The 13197-nt window shown below is 45.0% G+C and overlaps 1 protein-coding gene across 1 annotated transcript in view; it reads left to right on the forward strand.

Moving 5' to 3' along the window:
• The window catches only part of QDPR (quinoid dihydropteridine reductase), a 47819-nt gene that overhangs the window by 18629 nt on the left and 15993 nt on the right, over positions 1-13197 (forward strand). The window contains exon 5 of the mRNA XM_029590522.1: positions 12760-12868. Within this exon, the coding sequence (XP_029446382.1) occupies positions 12760-12868 (109 nt within the window). The remainder of the gene's footprint in view (positions 1-12759; positions 12869-13197) is intronic.

Below are 13197 nucleotides of genomic sequence, written 5' to 3' on the forward strand. Positions count from 1 at the left end.
AAGGGAGGAAGGGGTAAGTTATGCGGTAAACAATTGGGAGTTCAGTTGGAGGTCGGGATCATTAGATGATTGAAAGTCAGTGAGGAATTTGTGGAACATTATTGTTTTCAAGTCCTTTTTGAAATTTTTAGGTCGTGTTGAATTCGTAAGAATTTAGGTAGTGTATTCCACATTTTGGGTGAGGCAATTGAGAAGGCTCTTTCTCTAGTGGTTGCCAGATGTGATCCTTGACAGGGGGGATGTTCAGGTAACCAGAGTTATTTATATATGTGACTGCACCTTTGCTAAGTGTTGGTCTTTAGCTTTTGCTCTTGCTTGTTTCAGCAAAGAAAATATCCCTTAAACCAAACTATTGGAGCAAAACTGAAAATCGCCAAAGATCACATAAACAGATGACTGTGCTGTTGTAGATTTAGAAACAAAAAAATATGATGGTAGAAAAAGACCAGATGGCCCATCTGACTGCCCATCCATCCAATTTGAAAAGTGTTTTGCAGATTTCAGTGATTGCTCATTTCTGTCAGGGTTTCGTCTGTACCTATTTCATTGTTAGTGGTGACAAAATTGGTGTTAATGTCATACTCGCATGCTATAAAATTGCAAACTCTAATTTCAAATACAACAAAATGAAGTGAAGGCCTACACTGTAGCGCTGTGCAAAAGATCTCCATGAGTGGTCAAGGTCTCCCATATTGGAGGAAAGGATGTGTGTGATGTCACAAACTCATTTGGTTGATTATCTTTCTGTAACTATTATGTAGATTCAGTAAAATGTATCATACTGTGCAAAGAATCCAGTGAGGTTTTTTTTTCTGTGACAAATACAGATATTAGAACTTAGCAGTACAGCTAACGTTAATACTGAGTTACAGGTATGATGGCCCATGTTGAATATTAACTACAAAACTTAGGAGAAAACCAGTCATATAAAAAATGTGGAGGTTTACCATCACTTTAGATGAAAATAAACTGCAATTTATGTCAAGTTTAGGATGTGTGCCAGAATTTGCAATGAGGTAAGATTTGTTGTGTGTGTGTGTAGAAAGCTCCAGTACCATCACCTTTACTTTCTCCTAATCCTGTTACACAGAGGTAGATTTTGCACATCCTATATGTGTGGCATTATGAACTGTGCTTGTTTGTCAGGCATCTGCTCCCTTGTTAAAACAACATACTCCTCATCTGTTTATTGTGTGCTGGAGATTAACCAGTCATCCATAAGCGGGACTGGATATAATGAACCATAGAACTCCTTCATTGCAATTGGAGGGGGAAGAAATATTTGCTTTCCTTTTTTAATACAGTTATGGTATCTATGCCAGGAAAGGACTTGGAGATGCATTTAAAGTTAGACATATTAATTACATTAAAAAATGGACAGAGATCTTAGTGCTAGATTTAACATGATAGCTGGAGAGAACAAGAGCATTAAACTAGATACGGTGTCTGTCAGCTGCCCAAATCCAGCCAGCTATGAGTCAGAAAATAAGATGGTTTTAAGGTTGAATGAATTGGAGCTTTGCCTGTCACTGTTTCATGTGTTGTGTCAAAAAGCCAGGCGGGTGGTAGTTAAGTAGCTGTTCCATGGCAGCTTTTCTCTGCTATTCAGACAGACTGGCTTTATGAGCTCTCTGTATAATATAGCCGTTGGCTAGAGAATTCAGTCTGTATCTCCTCTCCATCATTTACTGTATGAATATCAGAAAGTCAATAAAGCTCCCTATGCATCATGCTTAATTATAAACACCTGGGGACAAGGAGGTTGCAATCATTTATAATGATTAATTCTAGACTTTGTTGCTTTCTAAAAAGGAAAATTGGTTCTTATCTGCTAATTTTCATTCCTGTAGTACCGTGGATTAGTCCAGACTCCTGGGTTTTGCCTCCCCTCCAGCAGATGGAGACAGAAGTTTTTGACTGACTTTATCCTATACCTTGAGGTACCACCTGCAGTCTGTCAGTATTACACTGTATCCAAACATAATGATTAAAATTAACACAAACCATTAACAATTTTACCCCCTCATGAGCAGAGGGAGGAGAAACCCTGCAAAGCCAAACACTCTGCTCACACCTGAACCCCAAGAATCTGCAGAGAAAAAATCTAGAAGTACTGAACGAGCAGACTCTCTGTTTCCTCAAGACTGAAATGGGCGGGACTTGGACTGATCCGTGGTACTACAGGAACGAAAATTAGCAGGTAAGAACCAATTTTCCTTTCCCTGTATGTACCCGGATCAAGCTAGACTCCTGGGATGTACCAAAGCTTCCCTACGTGGGGTGGGACTTTGAGAGTCCCGCTCGAAGCACACCTTCTCCAAAATCCCCAGAACCTGGGGCCTGGACATCCAAAGGATTAATGCTTGGCAAAGATGTGCAAAGACTTCCAAGTAGCCGCCCTACAAATCTCTTGTGGCGAAACTTGCTGACACTCAGCCCACGAAGCCACCTGCGACTGAGTAGAATGCGCCCGAAGACCGACCGGAACCAGATGGCCGTGAACTAGGTACGCTGAACCAATAGGTACGCTGAACCAATACTATCGCCCTCTTTCAACCAGTGGGCGATAGTAGCCGTAGACGCCTTATTCCCCTGTCTGGGGCCACTCCACAGCACAAAAAGATGGTCCGACAGGCGGAAGCTGTTTGTAATTTCCAAGTAATGCAACAGAACCCGCCGCACGTCTAGCTTCCTCAGGTCTCTAGATTGGGAATCAGAGCTGTCCAATTCTGGAAAGGAAGGGAGTTCAACCGACTGATTCAAATGAAAGGAGGACACCACCTTTGGGAGAAAGGAGGGAACGGTCCTCAAAGAGACTCCTGTATCCATAATCCTTAAGAAGGGCACCCTGCAGGACAAAGCTTGAAGCTCTGACACTCGCTGTGCTGAAGATATAGCCACAGAGCTTTGAGAACCAAATTCAGGCTCCACGAAGGACAAGGATTCCGGATAGGAGGACGCAAATACTTTGGCCCCCCCCCCCCCCCCCCCCAAAGAAAACGCACCACATCCGGATGTGCAGCCAAGGCTACACCTCGTATGTTACCAAGGAAACAACCGAGAGCAGCTTTCTGTACCCTTAGAGAGCCACAAGATAAGCCTTTAGCCAAGTCGGCTTGTAAGAAGGCCAAGATATCTGCCACCAAGGCCCAAGTAGGCTCCACCTTGTGCTCCACGCACCAAGACTCAAAGATTCCCCACACCATGTCATAGGCCAGAGAGGTAGATGTTTTTCTTGACTGCAAAAGAGTAGCCATCACTGCATCTGAATAACCTCTACTCTTTAGTTGTTGCCTCTCAAAAGCCATGCCGCTAGACAAAAGTGATCTGCCGCTTCCAAACAAACGGGCCCCTGCCGTAGGAGATTTGGGAACACCCGAAACCTCAGGGGTCCATCTACTGCTAGGTTGACTAGATCCGCAAACCACGGATGCCTCGGCCATTCCGGTGCCACCAGGATCACTTCTCTCAGATGAACATCTGTGCGCTGCAGCACCTTGCCGACCAAAGGCCAAGGCAGGAACACATACAGCAGGCGCTCCTTGGCCAGGGGAGAACCAGGGCATCCACCCCCTCCGCTTCTGGCTCCCGGCGCTGACTGAAGAACCTCGGGGCCTTGACATTTCAAAATGTCGCAATCAAGTCCACGCACGGCCTGGATCACCTGTTGCATATGAAGTGGAAGGCTTCGTCGGAGAGCTCCCAATCCCCGGGATCAAGCAGGTGATGACTGAGGAAATATGCTTGCATGTTGTCAACCCCAGCAATGTGAGAGGCTGCAATTCTCACTAGGTGCTGTTCCGCCTCAAACGCCACCGGCTGACTCTTGGTCGTCCCCCCCCCTTGACAATTGACGTAAGCCACTTCTGTCGCATTGTCGGACAGGACTCTGACCGATGTCCCCTGCAGCACCGGAAGAAGAGCCTGTAGCGCCAACCAAACTGCTCTGGTCTCCGAATGATTGACCACAGGGATTTCTTCACTGACCATTGGCCCTGCACCGCTCTCCCCTGACAAACCACTCCCCAGCCAGAGAGACTGGCATCGGTGGTGACCACAGTCCAAGAGGGAATCTCCAAGTCCACACCCCAGCATAAATTGTCCAAGAGGAGCCACCAGTCAAGGCTGGAATGGGCAGAATCTGTAAGAGGAAATGGAAGTTGAAATTGCTCGGACACCGGGTTCCAAAGGGAAAGCAATGCTGACTGAAGAGGTCTCATATGAGCAAAGACCCAGGGGACTAGCTCCAAGGTAGAAGCCATCGAGCCGAGGACCTGCAAATAATCCTAAACTCTGGGGAGACGCTTGGCCAACAAGTCCCGAACTTGCCCCTGCAGCTTGATGATTCTCTCCTCGGTGAGGAAAACCTTGCCTAAACGTGTGTCGAACAGGGCTCCCAGGAACTCCAAGGACTGGGAGGGAACCAGGTGACTCTTGGCCAGATTGACAATCCAACCTAGCGACCTCAAGAGCTGGAGAACCTGCTGCACCACGGAGCGACAGAGGGTGAACCAAGAATCCCTCCTTCTGGAGCCCTGCAGCCACCACCACCATTACCTTGGTAAAGATCCTGGGTGCCATGGCAAGCCCAAAGGGCAAAGTGCAAAAAATGAAAATGATCCCCAGGATGGTAAACATCAGGTATTTCTGATGACTGGCCCGGATTCCGATGTGCAAGTACATGTCGGTCAGATCCAGTGAAGTTAGGAATTCTTCTTTGTGCACCAAAGCAATTACCGACCGTAGGGTCTCCATTCGAAATTGAGGAACCCGAAGACACCTGTTGACCCTCTTCAAATCGAGTATGGGTCGGAACGTGCCCTCTTTCTTGGGCACCACGAAGTAAATGGAATAGCAGCCTTTCCATCTTTCCACAGGAGGAACTGGTACAATGGCTCCAAGCTCGAGAAGGCACTGTAATATGCCCCGCACCACCAGACGCTGCACTTCATATGAGCTCGGGGAAAGCGGTCCTGAAGTGGCCGAGCAAAATCTAAGGCGTAGCCGTGTCTTATGTTATTGAGGACCCACTGGTCCAAAGTTAATTTGGTCCACTCCTCTTAGAACAGAGCCAACCTGCCCCCTACTACCGGAACAGAGGAGTGAACTGGTTTCGCCTCATTGGGAGGACTTAACTCTGCCCGCAGTTTGGGAGGTACCGTTTCTGCCAAAGCACTGGCCCCGAAAGGACTGGGACCAGGACTTTTGCCTGCTGGAGATCTGCCTAGAGGAGGAGCCTGATGACCTGGAAGACCAGAATCTCTGATTTCCGTGGAAATGTGAGCGAGGAGGGAAGGAATCTCTTGCCTTGGGTCTATCCTCCGGTAGCCGATGGATCTTGTTCTCCAAGATTGAATCATGTCTTCTAAGTCCTTCCTGAAGAGCAGTTTGCTCTTGAAGGAAAAGAACCCAGTTGGGCCTTAGAGGAAACATCCGCAGACCAGTTCCTCAACCAGAGGAGTCTGCAGGCAGAGACAGCCGAAACCATAGACCTGGTTGAAATCCGTAGCAGATCATAGCATGCATCTGCACCGTAAGCCACAGCAGCCTCCAGCTGCCCAGCTTGAACGGCCTTCTCCAGTGAGAGAGACGTGCCACTCTGCAATTGCTGCACCCAGCGAAGACCTGCCCTCATGGTGAAACTGCTGCACATGGCAGCCCGCACCCCAAGCACTGACACCTCAAATATCTTCTTAAGCTGCACCTCCAGCTTCCAATCTTGGAGACCCTTGAGGGCTGTCGCGCCCATCACCGGGATGGCGGTCTTCTTGGTGACAGCTGACACCACCGCATCTACTTTGGGAACCCTGAGGAGGTCCAGCGCTTCTTCTGGCAGAGGGTACAGCTTTTCCATTGCTCTACTGACCTTCAAACCTAAATCAGGGGTGTCCCACTCATGAAACAATAGGTCAGTGACGGAAAGATGAAAGGGGAAGGACCGGGTCGGACCACGGAGACCCACCATGACTGGATCAATAGCTCCCATCCGAGAGTCCTCCTGAGGGGTGTCGATGCTCAATTCCTCCAGAACTGTGGGAATAAGCAGGCCCAGCACATCCTTCCGGAAGAGGCGGACCACCTTAGGGTCATCCCCTTCAACCATTGACGACCCCGCCACATGAGGACCGTGGTCCTGTGAATCATAGTCCTGGTCGCCCAGATCATGGTCTGCTCCCTGCGGTGGTTTGCTCCTCAGTTCCTCTGGCTCCAAAACGTCAGAGGAGGAGTCCCCCCGCAGGTCGGGATGGTGCAGTCCTCAGGGGGTGCTCAGCCTTCACAACTCCCTCGCCCTCTGGAAGACTGGGCCTCTTGATGACCGGGCCCCCGCTTTGACCAACTTCTGAGCCAACCAGGAGAGAGAACTTCCCCCCGAACGCCTCCTAGCTGTCTTCCTGGCTTTGAAAGCCATAAGAAAATGCCATACTGGGTTAGACCAAGGGTCCATCAAGCCCAGCATCTTGTTTCCAACAGTGGCCAATCCAGGCCATAAGAACCTGGCAAGTACCCAAAAACTAAGTCTATTCCATGTTACCATTGCTAATGGCAGTGGCTATTCTCTAAGTTCTTGTGAAGCAGCAAAACAAACTTGGAAGAAAACGAAGAGGAGGAGTCTGAAGCCCCCCCCCCCCGGGCTCTCCTCCGCCGAAATCGCCGTCAACCCGCCCCTCCCTGCTGCGGGGAAAAGGGAGGAGGGGGAAATCCCTTCCCCCTCCGCTGTGTGCACTGCAGCGTGAAAAGTGGACAAAATGGCATCAGGAGAAGGCTGCCGTGCTCGACTGAGCCTCCCATGCTCCCGGCGCATCCTCAAACCACCATCCCCGATGGCTCCCAAAGTGCCCTCCTCCCCGGGGAGGCAAGTGGAACGGAGACCATCATGGGAAATCCGCGCACGCATCTCCACACGAGAGGCAGGACGCGCCACACGGCATCGAAAAACCAGCAGAGACCACCACGGGAAATCTGCGCACGCGTCTCCACACGAGAGGCAGGCCGCGCCACACGGCATCGAAAAGCCAGCAAGAACCAGGGGACTGGCAAGGCTAAGGGGAGAAGAACAAGACAGTGATGACGGCAATACAGCATCGGAGGGAATGGAGAATCAGGCCCGGACAGCAAAACAAAAAAACTAAGCGTCTGGTTTTTCTTTTTTTTTTTTCAAACCTGACTCCAATGTGACATTGGGTCCTGTTCCCCAGAGCGTGAGTGAACCAGGCTCCCTGGTATCACCCCGAATGTTGTCAGCAGGGTAGGACAGCAGGGTCCCCGACCCCCAGCTCCACCAGCCTCAAATACCAGGGGGGATGGTCCTACCAGGACCTGCCAACCCTCTGGAAGGCTCAGGATACTCTTCTGACTTTGAATAAAAGGAAAGTATTTCTAAATTTTTCTTCTTTGTCCTTTTTCTTCTTCTTCTTTTTTTTTTTTTAAACTATCTATTGCAGACTGTAGGATTTTGCACCTCCACCATCTGCTGGAGACAGAGAAATCTGACGGACTGTAGGTGGCACCTCAAGGTATAGGGCAGAGTCAGTCAAAAGCTTATCTGTCTCCATCTGCTGAAAGGGATGCAAAACCCAGGAGTCTGGACTGATCCGGGTATGTACAGGGAACAAATTTTATTAGAATGATTTAATTTCTTCAGAGTTTGCTGTTTTCTTACCTCGGTTGCTGGCCACAGGTCACACTTCCCATGTGATGCATTCCAATCAGGGCAGTTTTGCTGCAATTCATGATTGCAGCCTGTGGTGGCGCAGTTTGTTTTGCTCTATGAATTAGGGCTATGTTCATATTTCACTTTATACCAGTCGTTCTCAACTACAATCCTTGTTGTCCCGTAACAGCTAATGTTAATGTTAATGTTAATGTTCATTGGTTGATTGTTATTGTTCAATGTTCTATGTAAAAAACCCCGGTCTAACCTCCCAGACCAGGGCAACCTTTTTGTTACATGTAAACCGGATTGATTTGTATTGCATACAGGAATTCCGGTATATAAAAATTAAAAATAAATAAATAAATAAATAACAGGTCTAGTTTCAGGCCAGATGTCTGCAACTGTTTGCGCACAAATCCTGAAAACCAGATGTGTTGAGGCCACTAGCACCAAAGCTGAGGACCATTGTATTTTTTCTTTCTTGCCACTTCGGTCATAATGGCATTTATACATGGATAGCTAATGCTGGTTCATGTACTATTTGCCACAGGTGTCTAGCATGTTAGATCCATATGGATGAGAAAAAAACTACTTTCAGAGATCTTTTCTCCTTTAATTGTTTGGTTTTATTTTTGTTTTAACATGTAATAGAATCTTGATAGAATTGCTCTTAATGACTTGATCATAATAGACTAACTACATCCAGAGAAGTTTATGCTCTGTGAGCTATTTATTTATTTTATTTATTTGACAGCTTTTATATACCGATGATCGTTGGGAACATCTCATCGGTTAACAAGAAACAAAATTAGCAACAGGCTTTACAATGAACATAGAACTGGAGGAAATATTAAGGGGGGGTGATATGGAATAAGATAAGGGGGGGGGGGGCGGAGAGTAGAGAGAACTTGGAGGGGAAGAACAGAGGCCAATATCAAGCAACAGAGAGTTATAGGAGCTTACATTTAAAATCCAGTTTTTACAAGGAGGACTTATATACAAATTTTGACGAGGAGGAAATATATACAAATTTTGACAGAGGAGGAAATATATTCAAGTTAAGTTACAATGGAATATAAAAGTTTATAATGCATATCATACTTCAGTTTGGTTACAAAGGAGATTATGTTACAACTGTTGTAATTAGCTTGAAGAGCCAATGACAGCAGTTGTAAAGCACAAAGGGTCCTACGGGGCAGTTGAGGGGGGAGAAGATAGAGATAGAGGTGGTGAAGGAGTGCAGTTAGATGTATGCCTGCTTGAAGAGCCAAGTCTTAAGGCTCTGCTTGAATTTTTTCAGACATGATTCTTGGCGGAGTGAGGATGGTTGAGGTTGTATGTCAGCCAGAAGCTGGAAATTGTACACAATAGGGAACTACTAGGAGGAGGAACTTTTTTTTCCCTTAAGTAGCTTTTTTTTTTTTCTTTCAAAGGGTATACTTACTGGGGTAGCACTATAAAATAGATGCAGTATACCTTTAGCTAAGCAATTCATTGTAACTGAATCATTTATGAGCTATGCAGTGCTGCTTTTTTAAAGAGTGGGCAGTGTCACCAAGGGACTTCCTCCTCTTGAGAGAGGAAAGTAAAAGGATGCTCTGTGGAAAAATGTTAATCTTCCTTAAAAGTAAAAAAAAATAATAAATATTGAACCTTTTTAAAATAGGAGGAAGGAATGAATAGTGAAGCATCGTGAATCCAGCAGTTTGCAGTATCAGAGGCAGCATGATTTTACTAGAGAGAGATTATGTTCAACAAATGTGTGTGATTTCTTTGATTGTGTGACCAGAGACATAGATTGGGGATGGGTACTGATTGTGGTGTATTTGGATTTCAGCAAAGCTTTAAGTACTGTCCTGCATAGGAAGCTCCTAAGTAAACTTAGCAGTCTGGGAATGGGACCTAAGGTAACAGCCTGGATTAGAAACTGGTTGAAGGATAGACTGCAGAGTGTGGTAGTAAACTGAGTTCATTATGAAGAAAGAGAGGGGATGAGGGTACTCTCAGGGATCGATCTGGGACCTGTGAGCAATTTATTCCAGAGTGATTAGGAGGAAAAAGTAATCATTTTGCAGATGACACTAAGATCTGGAACAGAGTAGACACATCTGAGCAAGCAGACAGAATGAAAAGCGACCTAAGAAAGTTCAGGAAACGGTTAATTATTTGGCAGCTATGTTTCAATGATAAAAAAAAAATGCAGAATTTTGCAGTTAAGATGCACAAATCTAAGGGGATTGAAATTAAATGAAAGGGGATTTCATTTATTTTCATTTCAATTATCGCTTAACGCTGACATCCTAAGCGATATACAAAATAAAACATTCACAGATAATAAGATTTGTTTTATATTTACATGTTATCAAAAAACATATTTACATAATTGACAAAGTCATAATTCACTGCATAGATGCTTTTCACAGGAGGCCCAATACTCTTATCCAAAAACCTGTTTTCACAGGAAGTTTTTCAGAAGGAATCAAAACTTCTTAATGCAGTCAGACATTCTGAGTTCAGTTGGTAAAATATTCCAAAGAGTAGGTGCTGCACCGAAAATGCGGTGAGGTGAGCAGCTCTGGATGAGGGCACATCAAGTAGTCCCCGTTGAGAGGCTCTCAACTGTCGAGAGAGTTCATATCATTTTAAGAGTGGAATAGACCATGGACAAGTACTTGAATTAATTAACTAATGCGATCATCTCAATTTTATCTGCAACTCACTGCTGTATTGGTAACCAGTGCAAATCACTGAGAATGGGGGTGATATGTTCATACCATTTAATCCCAGAAATAAGACGTGCGGTAGAATTTAGCAAAAGCTGCAAAGGATGCAACGAATTCAAAGGAAGACCCAAATAAAGACCGTTGCAATAATCGATCAGAAGAAAAATGGATGCTTGATCAACAGTGCGGAAATCACAGTTATGTAGCAGATGTTTTAACCCTGAAAGAACACATAACTTAAAAAACCCACATTTAATTGTGGCTTTGATTTGAGAACAAAAGGAAAGGGATGAGATATTGATGTCCACAAAGAGGAAAACCATCATGGGGTGATTAACCTGATGAAACAGTGATATAGAATGTAGAGGAGAAGAGAGATGGAGAGACTCGTATACCTAAATGGAATTTAATGCATAAGCAGTGAACCTTTTTCAGTGGAAAAGAAGTTTTAGAACAATGGGTCATGATAGGAGGTTCTAATGGGTTAGCCTTAAAAGCAATCTCAGGAAACATGTTTATAGAAAGGGTTGTGGATGCATAGAATACCCTCCCTGAGCAGGTAGTAGAGGCTACAAATGACCTGTTAGCAATTTTTTTTTCTAATAATGCTGTAATCCACTTCAAATGAATTATATATTAAAAAAGGCGGGTTATTTATTTATTTATTTAAAAGTTTTTATATACCGATATTCGTTTGCACATCATATCGGTTTACACAAGTAAATAATAAAAATAAATAGAAAGCTTAAAAAAGGCATGGGATAAGCAAATAGGATCCTTGCAAAAAAAGTGAAGATATATCGAAAGCATGACTTAACAATAGCACAAGCCTTAGGGATAAACAGGTTGGTACTGGCAGGCTTCAGCTTCCCAGAGCTTGGCTGGGTCAGTGCAGCAGCATGGTGGTGTCAAGGTACCATCCTGAAAAGCTACCCCCTTATTTAATTCAGGTTCCACACCCTGCTCTCTTCACCAATGCAGCAGACATATTGTGGCCTCTCTCTGCAAGTTTAACACCGCTTCAGCTCCTCTACTGGCAGCCCATGGTGTCCCAGGTAACTCGGTGTCCCGTCCCGTCCCCCCCTGGAACAGATCCTGTCACCCACAGGGCTCCGTTCGGGAGCTCCGCAAACTGCCAAGTGAGGGGTCTCGGTGGGAGGGCACTAAATCTTCTCTTTCTCTTCCCCCATCAAGGAAAAGGCAAGAGAGGAAATATTTCAGTGGCACTATAAGAGCTCAAAGGGCAGATTCCCAGCACTCTCCCATCTTGAAATCTCATTGAAGGACATTTTAAAATAGCATAATTGTTAATGTATTTAGAATAATAAAAAATAGTCTCCTTTCCTTTGCTGTACCAAATAAAAACTAAGTCAACTGGTGCAGTGCTCACCCTCTAGACACTGTTGTAACAATGATTTGTATTTGTTTCTGTTGTTTTATAATGTGATGAAAAAAATGTCCTTACTATGGGTACAGTCAGGAGCAATGTCAGATAATAATTTTATATGGAAAAGGGTAGTGGATGCAAGGAGCTCCAGCCCGGAGCTGGTGTTGAAGGCTGAAACATTAATAGAGTTTGAGAAGTCATGGGAAAAACACAAAAGAGACTTGGTTGCAAAACATGTAAGAGCTAGCTGAAGCATGACCTAGCGACACTGCTGGCTATGGGAGTAACCATGTTGGTCCTGGCAGGCTACAGCTAAAGAGTTAAAATGAAAAGAAAAAGGGCAGTAGCTGGGTTGGTCTAATAGGATGCAAACTAGTGGGTTGACCAGGTCTGTCTGGCAGTCGGGTCTGTCTGGCAGGCTGCCCAGAGCTTATGGTAATCAACAGGATGTAGAATTAATAACAATGAACCATAAGAATGGGGGTCTTGATCATTATATATCAAAATATATATGTGATATGGTTATTATTAAATTTGCCATTACTTAAATAAAGCTCAAACTCCTCAGACACCAGCCAGGTCAGTGCAGTAGATTGGTGTTGGCAGGGTGCCATCTGGAAAAGGCCACAGGGACCCAGGGGTTTAGCTGTTCATTAGGGAGGTGTGAGCTAAACATGCAGATCTTGTATGCTTGTCTCCCCAAAGTAGTAGGGTACAAAGGAGGGAGATGACAAATTGTCCTAGATAAGGAGTGATAATCCAATGGGCAGTCACACACTGTGGCCGGCACCTGGGATATATATCCTTTGTAGAATGGACATGAATTACCGGGCAAACTGAATGGGTCAATTGGTCTATTTTTTCGGCCGAAACTTAACAATATTACAGTGCTGAGGTTCTCTCCTGCCTAAAAATATCTTTTGAAGTCTTCTTGCATTGTTTTCCTGCAAGTAGTAACTAATTGTCATTTAATTTATTTTTTTTTGCCTTATTAGGGATGGCAGCTTATGGCATGGCTAAAGCAGCTGTACATCAGCTTTGCCAGAGTCTTGGAGGGGAAAAGAGCGGCTTGCCAGCTGGATCTGCTGCTGTTGCTATACTGCCGTAAGTGACTTTGTAATTTATCTACTCTGTACATATTCTTTTTTAATATCATTAAGAACATAAGAATATGCCATACCGGGTCAGACCAAGGGTCCATCAAGCCCAGCATCCTGTTTCCAACAGTGGCCAATCCAGGCCATAAGAACCTGGCAAGTACCCAAAAACTAAGTCTATTCCATGTTACCGTTGCTAATAATAGCAGTGGTTATTATATAAGTCATCTTAATTAATAGCAGGTAATGGACTTCTCGTCCAAGAACTTATCCAATCCTTTTTTAAACACAGCTATACTAACTGCACTAACCACATCCTCTGGCAACAAATTCCAG

The sequence above is a fragment of the Rhinatrema bivittatum genome, chromosome 1, assembly GCF_901001135.1.
Source record: "Rhinatrema bivittatum chromosome 1, aRhiBiv1.1, whole genome shotgun sequence".
Classification (NCBI taxonomy): domain Eukaryota; kingdom Metazoa; phylum Chordata; class Amphibia; order Gymnophiona; family Rhinatrematidae; genus Rhinatrema; species Rhinatrema bivittatum.